The sequence below is a fragment of the Diadema setosum genome, chromosome 8 (assembly GCF_964275005.1).
Source record: "Diadema setosum chromosome 8, eeDiaSeto1, whole genome shotgun sequence".
NCBI lineage: Eukaryota > Metazoa > Echinodermata > Echinoidea > Diadematoida > Diadematidae > Diadema > Diadema setosum.
The window spans coordinates 15,488,383-15,509,539 of NC_092692.1; the positions used below are offsets into that span (position 1 = coordinate 15,488,383).

General features: G+C 39.4%; 2 protein-coding genes across 2 annotated transcripts in view; one reads left to right on the forward strand and one right to left on the reverse strand.

Annotated features, from left to right (window-relative positions):
- LOC140232089 (uncharacterized) overlaps nt 1-5,858 on the reverse strand; it is a 47,246-nt gene extending 41,388 nt beyond the window's left edge. Inside the window, exons 1-6 of the mRNA XM_072312240.1 lie at nt 5,793-5,858; nt 4,863-4,890; nt 3,674-4,153; nt 1,712-1,837; nt 793-926; nt 111-354 (exon numbers count right to left, since the gene is read on the reverse strand). Of these exons, the coding sequence (XP_072168341.1) occupies nt 111-354; nt 793-926; nt 1,712-1,837; nt 3,674-4,153; nt 4,863-4,890; nt 5,793-5,858 (1,078 nt within the window). The remainder of the gene's footprint in view (nt 1-110; nt 355-792; nt 927-1,711; nt 1,838-3,673; nt 4,154-4,862; nt 4,891-5,792) is intronic.
- Nucleotides 5,859-12,337: 6,479 nt separating this feature from the next.
- Nucleotides 12,338-12,748, forward strand: LOC140231394 (histone H3.3A). The gene has a single exon (XM_072311520.1). It carries the CDS (start codon nt 12,338-12,340, stop codon nt 12,746-12,748), a length of 411 nt encoding a protein of 136 aa, XP_072167621.1.
- The last annotated feature ends 8,409 nt before the right edge of the window (nt 12,749-21,157 follow it).

Below are 21,157 nucleotides of genomic sequence, written 5' to 3' on the forward strand. Positions count from 1 at the left end.
AGAGTGAAAAGCAACGGTGACAGGAAATAGCTACAAACTTTATGCGAATGTTTGCTTTACGGGGTGTAATTATTGATAACTTTTTGATATTCCATTAGTAATCAACTCACCAAAGGGAGACAAAACCGCTTGCAGGGAGTAGGCTCTGTTCAAGTCGCTGCTGACGGTAAAGACGTCTCCAGTCTGTGCGATCTCGTAGGCGCTGTCCGTGTGACCGGCGTACTTCATGTTGATGATGCTGTCGCCACTGCTGTCCCAGCGTATGCGGGCCCCACCGCTGTTCCATCTCCATCCGATCAGGTCACCGGGTTCAAAGGTCAACCACCTAGACTCGTCAGCGATCAGATCGGTGACCTTGGATCAGAAAGAGTCAAAGGAAAGGGTTAAGGAAAATATGTCTTTGATGAGTGATGACCACAAGAAGTAATTGTCAACAGGTCATTAATGTAAAATCTGACATCACTGTATCATTATTTAAGTTGATTGTATTTATATATTTCTCTCATCCTACGAAAACGGAAATGGGGGGAAAAAACCTGTATCAACAACTGTGTCTCTTTGTCCATCTATGTCCCTTTCTTTTCACAGCACAGGTTCTCTTAATTCCATTACACCCTCGAGTATTTGCGATATTGCCATCACTGATCATTTCATAAACGTGACAATCTCGTGACAATCATACATGCATAGGTAAGATTGTCACCCAGACGTGTCACTTCTTTTATCACAAAACTAATCGGAAATATCGATGGGAATATAGAGAGATTTCATATCGCTCTTTCACACTCTCACCTCTTCGTCGAGTCTGTGGCCAGCCGCGACTTCGCTCTCGCCTATGAGAGTGTACTGCGTGGTCGAGCCCTCCACGGGCCTGTAGATGCCCGGCCGGAATCCGCCACTGGCCCCCGTGCCCCAGAAGGTCCAACCTGCGTAGGGGACGTTGCAAGCACTTTAGCAAGAGCAACGCAAAACACCTTTAAAACTATCCACCTCATCCCTACTGATTTGACAGTGGTTGTAAAACCACGTGCAGTGTATAGCTTTAAAGTATAACATTTCATTACACTACACCGTTCCATCCCATCATTATGTCTATTGTCTCGTCTAGAATGGTAATGGATGGTAACATTAATGATAATCATAACCGTTTGATGAATACTTGAAAACATATTGATGATAATGATTGTCATAATGGCAATGAAAACAAATTCATTATAGCATTATGATGCAAAATACGGAACATGAACGCTTAGTCGTAAATGCTTCCTTGGGAAAAATATTTGCACGTGCATGTCTGTTATTGTATGCGTTAGAATTTGACATTCTTTCTCTCATTTTCTTTCACTTAAAAAAATAAATAAATGGACTCCAGTCTGCCAGTCGCCGAAGCTACCGTGCTTTGAAAGAAACTGAGCGATCATAATCATTTTAAGACTAAAAATACACTTCATAAATCTGTTTGTATGTAGACTACGTATTCAACGACTATGGAATAATCTTTGACGAGTAGCCGGAACTGATGTTACGCAGTTTTTATTCTACAGTCGGTTTTGGCATTAACATCATATTTAATAATAAGTAAATACACAAGTTCAATTGAAACTCCAAACTCGAATTACCATTCAAACGTCTTTGAATAAAAATGAGTGAGAATTATAAAGTATAATAAGATGTCGTTATCATGATGTATTATGACGTCACTGTTCCTGACCTTTGACCTGGCCATAGCAGGTGAAGGGAAGACTAGTCATGATCATCATGTAGTTCCCGCCGTCGTTGCTCGACCGGACGCTCACACCCGGGCCGTGTGTTTCCTCGTCACAGTCGAAGCTGAAATCTGGGAACAGTCAGAGACATACAGAACAGAACAATCATTAAAGGGACTGTACAGTACTGGTTGAGGTGGGGATTCTGGTTTATAACATTCCTAAGTGAGATAATGAGAAACCTCCTATGAAATATGAAAGAGCATGTAATTTAAAGGAGGATTCAGCGTTTATTTGCTGAAAATTGGTTTTCAAATGGCTGAGATATCCCCAAAAAGTGATGATAATAAAAGGCGACAGACCATGCCTTTTATTAAGATCGTTTTGTTTCACCTTGGTTTTGACATCTCGGCCATTTCAAAACCGATTTTCATCAAATAAACTTTTGATACCCCTTAGAATTGCATGCTCTTTGACATCTCATAGAGTGGTTTCTGAATATCTCGCAAAACGTTAAAAGCTAAATCCTTACCTCAACCAGTACTGTACCGTACCTTTAAACACCAAGAAAGGAAAAGACAAGAAAAAAAAAAATCTCCCTTGCCCTTTGTTTCCCCATTTCCCTCTCCCTCAATCGTTCCTTCTGTCTGTGATTCTCTTTCTATCTGCCTTTCTTCCCTTTTCTCTCTCATTTAATTTCCTCCCCATTCTTCATCTAAGCTTGGTGTCTTTCTTTCAAAATATATTGTGTTTATAGATGTGTACATACATGCCTGTAATGATCTTCAGTTGTATGTATTGCTTACAGTCATATCACACATTCTGTCACAACTTTTACGATCAAGACGTTTATATATGAGATAATGAGAAACCTCTTATGAAATATGAAAGACCATGTAATTTAAAAGAGGATTCAGCGTTTATTTGCTGAAAATTGGTTTTCAAATGGCTAAGATATCCAAAAAAGTGATGATAATAAAAGGCGACAGACCATGCCTTCGTTTTGTTTCACCTTGGTTTGGATATCTCGGCCCGGCAAAACCGATTTTCATCAAATAAACTTTTGATACCCTTTTGATTATTGCATGCTCTTTGACATCTCATAGAGTGGTTTCTGAATATCTCGCAAAACGTTAAAAGCTAAATCCTTACCTCAACCAGTACTGTACAGTCCCTTTAAACACCAAGAAAGGAAAAGACAAGAAAAAAAATCTTCCTTCTCTCCCTTTGTTTCCCCATTTCCCTCTCCCTCAATCGTTCCTTCTGTCTGTGATTCTCTTTCTATCTGCCTTTCTTCCCTTTTCTCTCTCATTTAATTTCCTCCCCATTCTTCATCTAAGCTTAGTGTCTTTCTTTCAAAATATATTGTGTTTATAGATGTGTACATACATGCTTGTAATGATCTTCAGTTGTATGTATTGCTTACAGTCATATCACACATTCTGTCACAACTTTTACGATCAAGACGTGACAAAAAGTCGTCATCAATATCAATACACACCAAGCATAAATCCAATGAGTTCAACTACATATCTGATCTACTCATCCTTCAATTGACCAAGAATTTGGAAATCTTCCTTAGATGCATTGTGTCAAGGTATCAATAACGTCCTGCCAATACACTTGGAATCTGTAATGATGTCAGAAATTTACATCGATACTATTTAGAAGATTTGAGATGAACTGATGAACTTAAAAAAGGTAAGAATCATTTCTTCGTCGTGGGTGTTTTGTGTTGTAGCTATAGCCTTATACATTTGTATTTATGCAATGGTCGTTAACGTAGATCTGTGAAAAAAAAAAGATATTCATCTGAACTTTGGAGCCTGCAAGAATGATTTCGGATAAAATCTTTAGAAATGCGAATTCCTTATTTTATAGTCTCTGCTTACACAGGAATATTTTATTTGCTAAGATTGTGCCGATGCATGGATAAAGGCAACTACTTCACAGAGCAAGGAACATACCTGAGTCATCAAACACAGCCTTGAACGAGTAGGCTAACGTGTCAGTCGACGACACGGTGTACACTTTGCCCTTGTCGTGCGCCGTGCCGTAGTCGCTGATCGACGCGTACCGCACGGAGAGCGCATCGAATCCCTTGTCGTAGTTCAGCGCGGGGCTCGCGTGACGGAACCCCAGCTTATCTCCGGGCTGGAACTGGATCATGTCTGCGCTGTTGACGTCGTAGATTGTGTAGCCGCCCGTGGTCCCCGCAAGGGTATTCTCTCCGACGAGCTTCCAGTAGTTTCCGCTCGTCCATCGCCACACTCCCGGCTTCCACTGTTGGTTGCTGGTGCTGTAGTAGATCCAGCGGCTGATGCGGCCATAGCACTCGAGCTCGAGGTCGTCGATGATGTAGATGCGGTTGGAGGTGTCGGTCATGACTCGGTCCTTGATTGTGTCATAGCCGAGTTCATCGACATGGCAGTAAGCTTCTTCGGAAACTGTCAGAAGGAATCAAGAAAGAGAAATGTGTGAACATTTAAGCTAATAAGGTTATTGCTAATTGACAATACGCGATATCCCAACTCCTGATTCAAGTATAATTCCCTTAAAAGGCCTAAATTAAAGTGCCTACAAATAATACTTGAATACAAAGCTCAGTGTTAGAAGAAGAAATGAAACATCGTTAAACTGTCATACGTATTTAGTTATGAGAAACTTTAAAAAAATCTTTCGCTTAGGGCTTTAATGTCAATGTTTTGAAGTGGCATTTAGTATAAAGACAGCATATACTCAGGCAGATGATACTATGGCAGAAATGTTGAAATAAGGTTACCATGGATGACACATTCTAACTCAACTCGAACCTCTTTTCCTATATAACAAAGCAACATACGGCGCTAGTAGAGAAATTAATATGTATCTCCTCATCTGGTTATGATCAGGTCATTACTTCTTAATAGCACCAATCTTGCATCATTTCTGTAACCAAAGAAAGTGAGATGTAGATCATGTTACTTAGGAAAACGGAAATAAATTTGAGCTTTTGAACTTTGAATCTTTTTCTTTCCTCCCGAAAGTTGTTTTGTGCACAATGCGATATAAGAACAACCGGATGATCACGAATGTATTGAATGTATGATTTTAAAAGTTTCGTGATCATAAGAGTTGAAATCCTAGCTAGGTAACGAATATGAGCTTCTAACTTACCTGCGGTTCCTGCCAAGAGTCCAAGAGTCTGTTGAAGAAAAATGTAAAGAAGGTATTGTTGTATTATGCTTTTATTTCAATGCATTACATCAACAAAAAGTAGAAAACACATTTGCGTAACATCTGAACACTGCAAATATTTTCAATATTCGAAATAGACGAAAAGATTATATAAAGTACAATCTAGAGTCACTCTAGAGACCGGTTTTTTTTTTTTTTTTAACATACTCAAATCTTATTTACGCCTTAATTTCTGACAATGATTCTTCTTGACAACCTGAAAGCTTACCACAGGTTTGCCCGACGTAGCAACAACTAATGTATGCAAACTGGAATCAAAGTATTGAAAAATGTTTTTGAGGTACAGATTACAAGAATAGCTCATTACTACGTTAGGATAGAAGAAACATTCATAAATTTGATTATGTCAGTAAACCGGTCTATTCACAGCCACAACATCTTTTCAAATGAAAATTCCTTATTTTAATTCGTTATATTATTGGACGCTTACAACATGTTACTGATTATTTCAAACAAGCGATTGCAGGATGACCATAGACTTCAATCTAGAAAAAAGCAAGTTATCTGTCCAATAATATACCAAAATATTATCATGCAGGACATTATTGATAATAATCGAAAAGATCACAACCATTATTAAGATGCCTGCATCGTTGCAAGGTGCGATTCGGTTATAACATAATGCAATTAACAACTCCTGAACTTTTTATAGGTTTTGAAGTCTCCACAGTGGAACACTTATACCATATTTTATTTTATTTTCCATTGCTCTGTAAAGCACTCTTTAAACTATGTTCGATTCTGTAAAGAAAAAGAAATCAAAAAGTTTGTCTATAGTGATGGAGCGCATTCCGTGTATATATAAGTTTCTTCTTTTTTCGTTAAACTGGTCAATGAAGAACAACTTACCAAAAGACTTAGCAAGAGGTGCGTTTGAAAGCAAAACGCCGGCCGCAATTTCCTCGGATCCGGCATGCTTAATGTTTGTCTGATCTCCCACTATCAGTAATATTAGTCTCCAATTAAAGATCCACGAACTTTTCTCATTTTGAGAAAAGAATCATAAAGTTTTGGCCGGTTTTTACGGAGGACCAACAGAAGACGTCAGTCAACTCCACCGAATTGCGTTTTGTCGTCGCACTGAAATGATCAAAGACGTCATAATTTTTCTGTAGTATAGGAAAAGGTACAGACTTACACAATTGTCAATGCATAAGAAAAGATTCCGTGCTGCTTTGCATATAGCGAAATCGATTAAGGCCTTCGATACAATAGTTGCGCTTACTCCCATTAGGGAAGAACCATGTTCTCTTGTTTATTTTCTTGAAGGATGGGGTAAGAAATGACAGATCTTTCTTTCTTATAAAGAAAGGGTCTTATAAATGAAATGTCTTTGTATGCGTGGATGATTTGAAAAAAATATGTGAGAAACAGGATTTAGTGTTTAAACAAATCAGATTCCGGAGGGAGATCAACATCTGCCTGGAATGGCCCATGACAAATGCAACTTGTACGTCGGCACTTACACGAAGATCAATACATGAAGAGGCGTCTCCAAAATCGATATCCTCTTTAACAAGAGATACTAGCCCAAGACTTTTGTACTTCTCCTCCGCAAATACCTTGCACAACTTCTGCTCGAAATGCATCATGTAAGTTATTCCATGTTGAAATATTCTATATATTGTTAGCTATGATTTAACTCAAACACAAATTCATACATAAATTCGTATCAAGAGAAAATTCTGATTGTGTTCACTGCGCTTTCTTTCTTCCTTTCTTTCTTTCCTTCTCAAAAAAAAAAAGAATAGAGGAAAGAACCAAACAAAATGTTGTCAAAAGTGTGTGACCATAGGAGCGGAATATAACGGGACAGAGTTAGCATGGTTAGGCGCTCTGGTTCGATAGAATCTATGTCAGACCCTGAGCGATCAATACCGGGAGCTTGCCTTGAGGACTGGTGTAAGTGATGTCGCCCTTTTCTATCTGCATAGAACATTGTCCCATTAGCTAACGCACTCCCTGAGAAAGCAGCGAGTTTTGTTTGTGTCTATTTGTTATCAGACGAACTAAATTTGCCACCGAATTAAGTGAAAAGCTCCACCTCATTTCTGGGAGCGAAGAGTTAGATAAACCGAGTCGCTTTTGTCTGTATACAGACCCCAACAGCGTTATATGGCCGTCGACATAAGGTTACTGTCAAGTTTGACTTTAATGGATTAGTAAAATCAACCAAACTGTCGATAGAAGTTTCATTAGAACTGGATATCAAATGAATATATTATACAATAATGATCAATAATTGATAATTAACAGTGCTTATGTAGCGCATAACACATAGCGCATATGTCCCTCTGTGCTCTGTCTCTGTATTTTCTTAACATTACATTCCAACATGACATTTGCGAACATCGCTATAAAGGCTTTTCAAGAACACAAAAAACGAAGAAACACAAGAAAAACGAAATAAAATATAGCTGACAGGGCCTTCAACCCCCATCTACATTCTAGTACAGTCAAACCTGTTTATAGCGGCCACCAAAGGGAGACGAAAAGGTGACCGTTATAGACAGGTTCTGTAACATGCCTTTTTCTCTCGGAGTGAATTGTTTTTAGTGGTCGTGTGCGGCAAATGACCGCTATAAGTGGTCGCTAAGATAGATTTGGCTGTGCATTGCCTAGGTTCAGTATTAGAATTAATTCTCATCTTATCTTGATATGCCTTTCATCTCCTTTAGAGAGAGAGAGAGAGAGAGAGAGAGAGAGAGAGAGAGAGGGGGGGGGGGGAGAGAAAGCCCCGCAAGGAAAAATTTATGACGAATTAATTTGGGTAACTTACCTTTCCTTTCAGACCGGTTATTATTATAAAACATAGACATCTTGACCCTTTTAATAACTTTTACACGCAAATTGTAGGCCCACTAAAAGAGAGTGGGAGAGAGAGAGAGAGAGAGAGAGAGAAAGCGTGACAAGATAAAAACTGGGGGAAGACATCAAAGGGGAAAGACGAAATTGTTAGCTATGTACTGTTTATGAAGACAAATTTTAAGTTTATAACGTTTGCAAGATTAATATGATTTTCTTTGGATCTGGATGGACAATAACATCTGTGATTCACCAAAGCGTGCGATTTTGAAAAAGAATGGAAATCACGATCTAATTTAAAAAGGACCAAAAAAAAAAAAATAGAATGTGAAATTCTTGGTGCAAATCACCTCTGTAAGATACCAGGGCCCCATTTCATTAACGATGCCGAGATAGTAACTCTTGCTGGAATGGTAACTTCCAACAGCAACAGCCAATCAGGAAGCTGGATTCTTGTCGTTACCATGACAATTGTCATTCCAGCGGCAAGAGTTGCTATCATATCAACTTTTTATGAAACGGGGCCAAGGACGGAGTTGTTGTTGTTTTGTTTTTTGAAGATTGTTAATTGGAACACCAACCACTGAACATACGTTGAATTCTAAAATGTATACTGTAAAATCATATTGACCCCTTCTCTTGACTGTTCTTCTCTAATCTTTTTAAGAATCATCTGAGGAGCCGCGAAACCTTTCCCAGACGCCGCGAGTGTGCCACGGCAAGAACACAAAATCACAATTCTTGATAGCGCCATCTCCTGAGCAATATGTATGTAATAGAACGGGTATAGTGTGTATAGAGTTCTGTGGTATACTGTCATGTACTAGTACTTTCTTTTACCCAACTTTATCTTGCACTCGGTGCAGATTACCTGAGATTATCACATAATAATACGAAAAAACTTGTGGAGCAACTGAATGTAGCAAATGAGAGATACTCCCTTTTAGCCAATCTGATACCGTGTGCACTATGGGGTCAACATGAAAGGACGTATAATTCTAGTCTTACGGAGGCCAATGTTCATTCCACTTTTGTCGTTGTTGTTGTTTTTGATACATTAATTTACTTTTCTTCTTTTTCCTGAATTCAGAGCTGAGCGCGTCTCTTCAAAATTATGTTTCTGCTTGTGTGTGTGTTTAACTACAAGTATGTCTCATACATACATGTGCACTGTAAAAGTTACATTATCTGTTGACTATAGTGACAGCTGCCATGGCTGCTGTACTCCCCCTTCCCTTCCCCTCTTTTTTCCTCCCCTTTCCCAATTGTCACCATGTGGTCGTGACTCGTTAATACTATTAAACGCCACACACTTGGCTCGTCTCCTTGTAGTATTAACACGAAGTCAGATGGAAGTAGATGTCCTAGCAATCGGTATTTTGAGAGTAGGCCTATAATCCCCTGACACTGCAAATGATTTCCACAAACTGAAGATCATTGTGCATTATTTTTTTTTTTCGCCGGGTGTCCAAGGTGGCTGTAATAAATGAAATGAAATGAAATGAAAGACGTAAAATGTAGATTAAACGCTAGATATCATACAGGAAGTTGTCTTGAAGATAGTATATTAATTTTCACGTGTTTTCTTGTATATAGTCATATAGTATGTCGCAAGATGCAGATTAAGTGAAATGATGACATCATTACCACGCATGTCTTTCGTCGACGATTTTTCATTGGATATCCTTTTAATGATTTGAATTGTAATTTCAAAAAGCTTCATGATATCCATCTAGCTAATGATTCTGTCAATATAACCAATCAATATTGACCTTCATGAGGAATGGGCCATGGTTGCTCTAAAAATACATTATGATACACATTTGATTATGTTTGTTTTTTACAAACTAATTTGAAAGTTGCGAGTGGACTTCATCACTTGCAAACAACACGATAGCTGCTTGGTATAGAACTATACAGTGTATTTCGCAAAAACATGTTGAAATCTGGAACATCTAGTAGTCTTCTTATTTAAGTCAAATTTCTAGAAACATCCCAAGATTAATTTCTTTTCAATAAGCGTAAACTTGAGAACAGAGTTACATTGCACTTTCAGGTATCCCTTGATAAACACGTATAGATTCAGGTGTGTTGATTAATGCTGTGTCGTAACTAACATCAAACTTGTTATTTCAGCCCTATAGAAACTCTTGGAAACAACAGTTTGTAAAGAATGTTGTTAAGGCAGCGTATAAACCTGCTGTTGACGAACTGATTGCCACAATGAACGACGCGATCAGCCTGAGTAATCCGACCTTACATTACGCCTTCCCTTCTATTATCAGTCGCCTATTATTATGGGCTGTACTAGTAATACGCATCCTGCCCATTCAGAATAAGTGTATCAAAGACCATCATCACTGTCAATGACTAAATTCATCGCAGCGTGTGGGTGAAAATCGTGGTCTATCTACCACACACGTTGCAGAGTAGGCCATGAGAGCCAGGCTCTGTCACAGGCCACAGACATTAATAGGCCTACTCAACTTCTTCCACGGCTTCAGGCCAATGATAATAATCATGGCGAACATTCTCTCCAGTGATTTTTTGTTTGTTTGTTTTTTGGTAAAGAAAAAAATACCGTCACTCTAAACGACATTTCTTCATATTCTTTCTTCTCCTGCTTCTTCACCTTCATTTTCTTCTTCTTCTTTTTCTTCTTCTTCTTCTTCTTTTTCTTCTCTTTTCTTCTTCTTCTTCTTCTTCTTCTTCTTCTTCTTCTTCTTCTTCAATTTCGGCAAATGCTCTACTTCTTTCAGAGCTTCCTTCTACTCCGCCTCCCTATTCTGCTCATTTTTTTTCCGATTTCTTCTCCTTCTATTTCTTATACAACCCTTGTTGCTGCCGATTCCGCCTCCTAATTCTCATCGCCCCTTTTCTATGATCTTGTTTTCAAATACTCACATTAATTTCTATCAGCATTGCTATCTGAATCAGAAAAGTAGGTATAGAGAATGCGAACACCATAATTCGATGCCTTTGTAATTGTTAACATGATTCAGATATTAACAAAAATGGCAAACATCGTGCAAGGTTTCACAAGGAAACCCTATAGCATATCTACAAAGAGAAAACTCTCCGTGATAATGGCATTGCTACCCTGAAACAAAAGGAAGCAAACTATATTCATAGTGTATACACTCCTGTGCCGTCCAGTGGCAATCCAAGCTGGATTGCCATTTTGAAGTACATGTAGTGCTTTTATAGTGCTCTCAGAATGGTTGTATGGTAAAAGTGAATACTACTTCGTTGATTGCTGTCCATGACTTAAGATTTCCATCCCTGGTAATATCTTGTCCTAATTTAGGGACCTACCCATTTCTTCATTCATTATGAGTAGGTTCTATGTCAGGATCAGCTTTCATGCAAGAAGGGCATTTTGCATAAAATGTTGGACCGCAATCAAACGGGTCGAATGTTTCTCCTTCTGTTGCTGTTATTGTTATTGTTGTTCTGTAAGTGAAATTTCATTTCGACATTTCATGAGTCTGCTGAAGATACAACGAAGTCACTGTTATATGTACACATATGCTCACAAGCGACCGAAGTTTTTTTCCAGCTTTCTGTCTATTAAACCAACCAAGAGTGATAATTATGCGAATGCACATTAAGACGACATGTAGAAAAGGCTGTTTTGATGGTTTGAAGTCCATAATTAAGCAGCTGACTAAAAGTGTTCTCAACAGTTTAGCATATAATTTTGTATGATTCTTATTTAATCATTACTTCTCTTTTCGCAAAGGCTCTAGTAATCACTTCTTCTATATTAACAGTTGGCCACATTGAAAAGACCATGGAGCTCTATATCTAGTAGCTCCATGAAAATACTATATCTAGCGTCAGAATTGTCAAAAAGACTCCTTGTCTGTCTTTCTCTACCCATTGGCCTTCCTTCAACGGGCATTGACCTGAAACCAGACTATAATTGTGAATATTGCTACATTATGTGCTGGCAGCATTGGCGTAAATATCGTATATGTTATAAAACGTGTTGGCGACGTTCGTTTGAATTTTGAATGAATGTGTTATTAAAATAATGCCTAACCGACACAAAAACCTTGTAATAAAATATAGTACGTCAAGCAATGTCTTTCAATTGACATTGTTTATTTACTTTTACTCCCAAATGCTTAGTATCTGATGGGGTGTTGCATGGAATACCACAAGAGTATACCTCGGTATACACAACAAGCAAAGGCACATGTTCGAATACCACAACCTATGTAACATGCCATTGAATGCAGTGTATTTGATACCAGTTACAGTGTGCACGCTGCACACAATAAACGGCGCCAAGTAACAACTGAACAAGGCATTTCGTCAGGGGATGAGGCCTATTATCATAGGGCATAGGTCTTCTTTGTTAGGTCGTACCAACGCTCTGCTCTTACGTAACAACTCGTTAGACGGTCTATAATACCGCTCATGACAACCCCTTGAGCAGATCGACCAATCAGGAGGGATCTTTTGTTAATACGTCTGACGAAGGACGCCGGTAAGTATAAATACCTGAGAATTTCAAACAACCTGCATTCGATTAGAACGTCATTCACTGGAAGTTCTCCCGTAGGATCTTGTACTCCAACATCATGGCTCGTACTAAGCAGACTGCCCGCAAATCAACCGGAGGAAAGGCTCCTCGCAAGCAGCTCGCCACCAAGGCTGCTCGGAAGTCCGCCCCATCCACAGGTGGTGTGAAGAAGCCCCATCGCTACAGGCCCGGTACCGTCGCCCTCCGTGAGATCCGTCGCTACCAGAAGAGCACGGAGCTTCTCATCCGCAAACTGCCTTTCCAGCGGCTGGTCCGCGAGATCGCCCAAGACTTCAAGACCGAGCTCCGCTTCCAGAGCGCGGCTATCGGGGCCCTGCAAGAGGCCAGTGAGGCCTACCTGGTCGGGCTCTTCGAAGACACCAACCTGTGCGCCATCCACGCCAAGCGGGTGACCATCATGCCCAAAGACATCCAGCTGGCCCGCCGAATCCGCGGCGAGCGTGCTTAGATCGACTAGAACGCCCATCCACTACAAACCAAACGGCTCTTCTTAGAGCCACCAAAAAACCTAGAAAGAAATCTCAGTTACTCTTGATAATTGTGTGTGCACTTTACAGCATCATTAACTTGTTTGTTGTTTCTTGCATATTGCTTGTGTGCGTATTGTGTGTGTTTGTGTATCTTTGTTCAGGCCGGGGAAACATTCGGCAAGAACCAGTAGATGACAAGTTGACTCGGCTTGAATTGCACTGGGGATTCACGCACGTGGGGCTGGCAGGTGTGGCGGTAGGCGAGGTAGGCAGAGCCACCTCCCTAGTACAGTTCCCCGTCAGCTTGTTACCACGTAGTCGTATTGTGTAGTTGACGACTTGGGAGCTGACGAGCGTGGAGTAATCTTAGTAAACTAGTATAGAAGTTGCACTTCAAGGTTCCCTACATGGGTTGCGTTGCATACGCCTCAATTCTTCTGGACTCTTCTTTGAGTCACATTTAACACCACTTGTGACCTTCTGCCATGGTGGTATATAGCGTCCCCGAAGTATTGTGTGGGATATTAGGGCAACAAAGGGGTCAGAAGCATTTTGTTTAGTGTTGCTGAACACGGACAATGACAATACGTACGTACGATAGCACGGATGGTAGTCTAACCAAGGAGGTACAACATTCGAGGCTACTGGTCACAGTTGAGAGGGAAATGAATATCTCTTCAAGACAAAAGAAACTAAACGTTTTCAAGTGGAAGTTTGAACGCATGAGGGTGAAATTCACGCTGTGGATTGATGCAAAAAGAAGGACTTCTGATTACAAAGTAGCGGTAATAATAGCAATAAATCTAAATGCTATTTATTTAAGGCGTTCAAGTTTATATGTTTACAAAAGAGTTTACATCAGTATTGCTCAAAGAAAAAACACGAATAAAACATACACAACGTTGAAGTCCCAGATGTAAAATCATGAAGTCTTCTCTCTAAAAAAAAATAAATAAAAAGAAGAAGCAATGATTAGGCAAAGTACACATTGTCTTGTATCATTTAGTACAGCAATTGTGCTCTTTAACTACAGCGCAAATCAATAGTGTAACACTCACATACACTTTGATTCTTTCATGATAAAAACAAACTAGCTAGTCTTGAAACATGCAACTGAATTCATGAGATTGATCGGACAATGTCACGCGTCTTCCATATAGCCCGGTGAAATCTTCACTTCTTTCGCATAATCTAATGAGCTAGCCGAGGCGAAGTTTTGAAAGTGAGAGCAGAGGTTCCAGAGCGTCTGCTTTTGTGTATAGCCGAACTCCCATTGTGAGGACGGTGAAAGCTTAAAGGGAGATTACTGGCGGAGACCACCACTTGACCTTCGCTATTGGTCTCTCCATCAACCTTTATCCTAGCTAAGCGTGATTCAGAATGACCATGGCTGTACCTATAAGAGAGACATTCAGTTTTGGTGTAAACCACTACTTAAACATTGTTATCAATGGGCGTCTATATACTTTTAGCGACCAATCAAAGACATACTGCTTAGAGAAGTTGACTGTGGTAAATATTCAAGGTTTATTGACGTTATCACTCAATCGATAAAGGAATGGTTTAGTATTGGTTTAAGGTGAGAATTCAGCATTTAACATTTTGCGAGATATTGAGAAATTTCTTTGAAATGGCGTAGATATCCAAAACGAAATAAATGAAAGCGCTCATCACAGAAGGTGGATCCCACCTTCACTGACCTGTTATTAGGATCACTTTGGGTATTGGATATATCAGCCGTATCAAAACCAATTTTCATCAAATAAACTTTTGAATTCCTCTTAGAATTATATGCTCTTTCATGTTCAAAAAGAAGTTCTCATTATCTAAAATAATCATCATCAAAAAAGTTGTAAACTTCAATCCCCATCTCAATCGAAACTGTACCATCCCTTTAACAAACGCGCATTAACCAAAGTACGTTGTTGTTGTTTTAAAGAACGAAAGGAGAGAGAGAGAGAAAATGGGGCCCTATACAAATAATTTGCCCCAGACAGCACTTAACATAAAACAAACATTCATTCATTATAAATCTTATAGAGATATAAACAAGAATATTAATTATATACCAAGTCTCCACGAGGGAGCTCATATTGTCTCCACGAGGGAGCTCATATTATCTCCACAAAGGAGCGCATTAAGTCTCCACGAGGGAACTCACATTATTGTCTCCATAAAGGAGCTCATTACGTCTCCACGAGGGAGCTCATGATATTTATGAATACCTCATATTCTTCAAACAAACTCAAATAACTACACAATACACGCGCGCGTGTACCGCACACTAACTCATCCACGTGCACACACTCAAACACACACACGTACACCTCCAACCACGCACACACATACCAATATCATGGTTCAACCCAATGTAATATACGGTATTTAGATAGAGCACACACACAATGATATGTTTTACAAATAGATAAGATTACTATGGCTGTATCATTATTTCGAGAAAAAAAATACAGTGTTTATATCAAGGAGCTCTGAGCGTCACAGCAATGATTCGGGAAAAAAAATCAAAGGCGTTGATACAGGAAAATATATTTTGCAGCAAACGACGGAGAAATGTTATACATATTTAATCGTGGTTTCTATGATGTATGAGTATACCTGCGGGCTTCAAGCCAAGAAAGGAAAGTAAATTTTGTGTCAGAAAGTGGGAGTCATAATAATCTTCAAATTGATTTTAAACCACAAGTTTTTAAGTATTAAATAAGTGCAGGCGACTCATGCGAGAGGGGATTTACAAAAATTTTGAGTTGCTCTTACTACTAAAAGAATAAGAAGTGTATCATTTATAAATAATTATAAATAAGTATATGGACGAGGGATCCCCTGTTCTTGCTAGGGAAACGCACGCAAGGAACGTAAGACAATGCTGTATATGTTTTACATAATAGAGACCCATTAGGGAGATGCCGGGATCTGCAACAGCGAGTGACTCCCAAAACCCGCTTGCTGCAGATTCCGGCACCTGGGCGAGGTGGACGGAGGACTAGGAGGCCTCGACGTGACGGCTGACCAAGGTCGGGTTGATGTCGGAGGGAACCGGAGAGCGATGTCCGCTGTGAATGTCGTGAAGGTCTATTACGCCGAGGATAGGAGAGAGTGAAAGTCCTTCCCCTGTGTACTGGGAAGGGGAAAGCGAGACTAAATAAAACATAAGTGAAATTAGTCACAATTGAGCATAAATGAAGAAAAAACAAAACAAACAAACATATTATTAATAAGCAAATATATGCCAACATGACGTGTGTACTACTAGGCAACTCGCAATTATTTTGAAAATCTACGTTTGCAGATGATGATACATACATCTTCAAAATCCACCACCGCAAATGATAATGCATACATTATACAAGCTTCCCCAAATGCATGCCAATGCAACGTGGGAGACATTATTAATAAACAATTGATGTGTAATAATGATAATGCATAATAACATATAATACCGACGATTCACAAAATATCTTGAAATCTACGTTTGCAAAATGATGGTACATACATTCTGCAAGACTTCGCAAAGTCCATGCTACAGCAAAGTTATGCAATCTTAAATACCGTGATATTTGTTGGTTTCCTTGACATAGGTAATAACTGCGTCCAGAGCTTTTTGGTTTGCGAGTAAATCAGAGATGTTTGGCGATTGCTTATGGATAGCACGTATGAGATTCGTACGTTGATTTGTGTGTTGTTTGCAGTCTAATAAATAATGTTCCACGGTTTCCAATTTATTGCATATTGAGCAAAGTCCAGTGGGGTGCTTACGGATAATATGATAAAAAGTTGCTAATCTGGCTCTGCCCATGCGGAGTCGGTGAGTTATTATTTCATCACGTCTATTCAGACTTTCAAAGGTGAAGGTGTTTGAGGCACAGGGTTGGATGTTGAAAAGATGGCGTCCTTTATTAGACGAGCGCCATAACGCGTTCCAAGCGTCAAGACACCTATGTTTAATTACATATCGTATATCATCAACATTTAGAGGAACACTGATTGTAATATTCTTACGTAAACTTTGTTTGGCAAGATAATCGGCTTTTTCGTTGCCCACTAGACCACAGTGAGCTGGTACCCATGCTAAAGTGATGTCACATCCATTTATTATAAGATTTGAGCATTTAAGAAGGACTTCATTGGGAAGGTCAAGGATATTTGAGGTGTGATTATTCAAAAGTGTCAAGGCACTGAGGGAATCTGAGAAAATAACAGCTCTGAGAGGGGGAGAGGATTCCAGCCATGATAAGGCAAGAAGAATCGCTACCAGTTCTGCGACAAATTGAGATGGGTGAAACCCCTTCACTTACTTCATGACGACAGTGAGGTACGTAAATTCCAATGCCAGAACAGTTAGTGGAGGGATCATGGGAACCGTCAGTGTAAATTGTCAGGTGATTTGAATATGTGGTATTTATGGTTTGAAGAGCAGTTTGATGTTGCGCTGAAGAGAGGGCGGTCTTGGGACATGAGCTGTGAAGGGAGAGGTCAATATTGGGATGTTCAATGGACCAAGGGGGACTGTGATAAAAGTACGTTAACCCATCATGGCCTTCACCAAGAAATAATTCAGTACATGTGTACAATTATATACAATACAAAAGTACATAGTAATGTTAAGGGGACATTGAAGAAAAGAAAATGCTGCAGTCGTGTTGAACGGAAGAACATGTTGAACTGAGCTCGTTTTATAAATCAATTAAATCTGCTCAAAATAAAAAAGGAATCTGCAAAACATTAGCCAACTTGAGAGAGCGGTTTATTATTCATTTATTTATTTAATTTCATTTCCGACAAAAGTGTACAATTCAATTTATTTATTTCATTCTCATTTTTCTTCCAACAAAACATAACACAAAGTAAATCAGAAAATCCATCATAAGCATAATACATTACAAAGTGCGAAGGATAAACGATGGTCAACAAACTAAGGAATATACATACCGGAAAATACAAAGTTATATTTTGAGGAGAAAAAAAAAAAGAGAACCGAGAGGTCCACTAAAAAGCAGTGCTTGTAGATTGTGCACCACTCAAGAATTTCTTCCAAAAATATTCACTACAATTACAAATACATTACACAAAAATGATTTAGACAAAATGGGAACAAACAACAGAGACACAACATGACACGAATAAACTGAAGGGATACGATTGACCGGAATGGGACAAAAACACAATTAAAGGAAGAAAAGGAAAGAAAGAGAGAGAGAGAGAGAGAGAGAGAGAGAGAGAGAGAGAGAAGAGAGAGAGAATGCCTACACGCTGAACAAGAGAAACGGAAGAGAGAATTGAGGAGGTGCTTGGAACAGCTGGTGACTGCACGCAGCTGTGTAAAAATTATGCAAATAAGATGCCATACTTCATTGCCTGGTAATTCCGTTTTTCACTGCGCAATGATGAATTCAATAATAGATAGATGATGACCCTCATATTTGCTGTAACCTGTATAGGTAATGAAAATGAATATCTCAACCAGAATTTAACACAAAAGATTTCAAATTACGCATAAAAATGTACAACGATGGAGAATTTCAAAATTTAGGGCCGGTGAATATAAATGTGTTCTGAGCTAATAAAATTCTCGAAAGAGGTAAATGAAACTCATTAGACCGCCTAGTAGGATAATCACGAAAAGATTGATTATCCTACACAATATCACACAATATAATATAATAATATGACATTTGCACATAAACAAAATAGAGTACAGTGTGAGTTTTGCATATTAAAGAGAGATTAATGCAGATTATGAACTTTCGTCTGCCCAAGTGCTTTGCGAATGCAAGAATCAGTAATGCACTGCTAAGCAATGGAAAGCCGTTTGAAAACTGTGCGAAAACGACAAAGAATTACAAATGAACAAATACAGGCATAAGTGAAAGAGAAATTTTCGTATAAGTCAAGAGATACTAATCACATATTATATCTCTCTATATATATTTAGATTTAGCCATATTAGGCAAAAGAAATTTTGCTATATATTGGGAACAAGAGGATAAGATCCACGCCAAATAGCTACTTGCTAATGCGGGACGTGAAATTCACGAGATAACTGGTCTTCGTTTGAGCAACATTTCATCATGGGTATCACCATTGGAAAAGTTTACTCTGCTCTTGAATAGATAAGGGTGTATCACGCGGCTCATTATCTCGATATCATGATCCCATCCCATTTAAGATGCGACTGTTTGCCTACATGTCACGTGGGCGCACAGGAAATTTAATATTGAGTCTCTGCGCTATAACTTATATACAAATAAATGTACACACACACAGAAAACAGGCACACCTATACCAATCGATAGTAATGAATGGAGACTTCAAAGTTGTCATCTTTATTAGCCCATCACTCTCTCTTTTTGACACAGAAGCCTACAAGTCCGACAGCTTCAATCACTTCACCATGACAATGAATGATTCAATAAACTGTTACATGGAAATTGGAGACCAGTCCTCAGCTCTCGCTACTCGTTTCTTTTATTGGTTGCAACTGGCTTGAGACGATTATTACTGTCAAGAGATGAGCAAATATGGAATGACCAGGATATTAGTTTCCTTCATTTTTTGCTATTGCATCTCATTACAACCACAGTACCCTTATCTCTGGGCAAGCTCACATGCATGCTGTGATTCACGTGGCTATGGCAGACACAACAGTAAAGCTATATCAAGATCCGTTTGCTCCAAGGGAGGATTACTGAGTATCGAATCGGTACATTTCTGCTTTAATCGATACCCGGATAAACTTTTGATACATACGCAACAAAATGCAGGTTTTATGGATTTTCTCATACATTATCGTTTGCCTTTCTTCAGTCAGTTTGGGTTCTCTTTCCCTCTACATCATCTCAACGAAAGAGGGCGTGTTCGAAGCGCGTCAGAGACCCCTATACCAAACTGTATGCCTCGCAGATATCTTTTCCGGTCTGATCCGGGGGGTCCAGCACACAACTTTGCTCCTGAGCGGGGTGTGGCCACTTCCTCAAGATGACGTATTTTGTCAACTGTTAACATCGACAGGTAGCAGTCTCTATGCCTTTTCGTTAATGATTATCAGCGTTGCAAGCATCGAACGGTACGTTGCAATCAGCCGGCCACTCCGCTACGTCAACATAGTCACGCCACAGCGATTGAAAGTGGTTATTATTGTGTTATTGAGCTACTGTTTGATCATAATTCTCGTAATTATGACGAATACTTGCAATTCTAAAATCTGGGCCGACGACTACTGCGTAAACCACACCCAAGATGCTCTCCCCAAATTTTCCTTCTCAGACCACATGTGCATAATATCTGTCTTTAACTTTCCCTTTAGCCTGTTTGCCATCGCTTCGCCATGTAACATTTACGTCCTCGTCATCACCTATCGACAGTCCAGGAGAAATCGGGTCGTCATCCCACCAGCTCCGCAACGAGATGGTCAACACGACTCCGCTCTCGCACCTGCCCCACCCAATCCCCGATCGAGCACGAAAGGCGTGTTCACCCTCACCTTCGTGACTCTCACCAGCCTTGTGGCTGTATCGAGTCTGTACGTTCCCGCCATTGGCATCTACGTGTACGGATGGCACATTGCCGTCTGGGCCGTTCACTTCCTGTATCTCGTGCAATCGTCCACCGGATGGCTCAATACACTTGTGTTCATTCGCACAAACAGAGCATTTCGCGAGTCCGTCCTGGAGGTTGCTTCATCAGTCAGAGATTGGGCCAAGCCGAAATGTTCCAGTTAAAGGGAAGGTAAACCCCAAGAGCAATGTGGATTGAGTGAAAGCAGCAGCATTAGTAGAACACATCTGTGAAAGTTTGAGGAAAATCGGACAATCAATGCAAAAGTTATGAATTTTTAAAGTTTTGATGTTGGAACTGCTGGATGAGGAGACTACTAGAGGTTATGACGTATGAGTGGACAACAATACTAAGAAAATATAAAGAAAATTCTGCAAAAATCCATTTTTCATGAAAATTACAAATTCCATCAACTTGATATTGACATATGTTAAGGGTAGCAATTATTCCCCCTGCTTTCTGAAAGTGGTTGGTCCATTGCTCTTTCATAATTCTAGAAAAGTGAATTTTTGTTGAATTTCCTTTATATTTTCTTTATATTGTTGTCCACTCATACGTCATATCCTCTAGTAGTCTCCTCATTCAGCGGTTCCAACACCAAAACTTTAAAAATTCATAACTTTTGCATTGATTGTCCGATTTTCCTCAAACTTTCACTGATGTGTTCTACTAATGTTGCTGCTTTCACTCAATCCACATTGTTCTTTGGGTTTACCTTCCCTTTAAGTTCCTCCACGTAACACGGTGCATGAACAGGATTAGATCGCGCAAATATCAAGGTCAAGTGTCCTGACGATACCTTTATTATGTACCGA

What these genes read in the sequence shown, in the direction of transcription:
- LOC140231394 (XM_072311520.1), top strand. Translation starts at nt 12,338, where the DNA reads ATGGCTCGTACTAAGCAGACTGCCCGCAAATCAACCGGAGGAAAGGCT.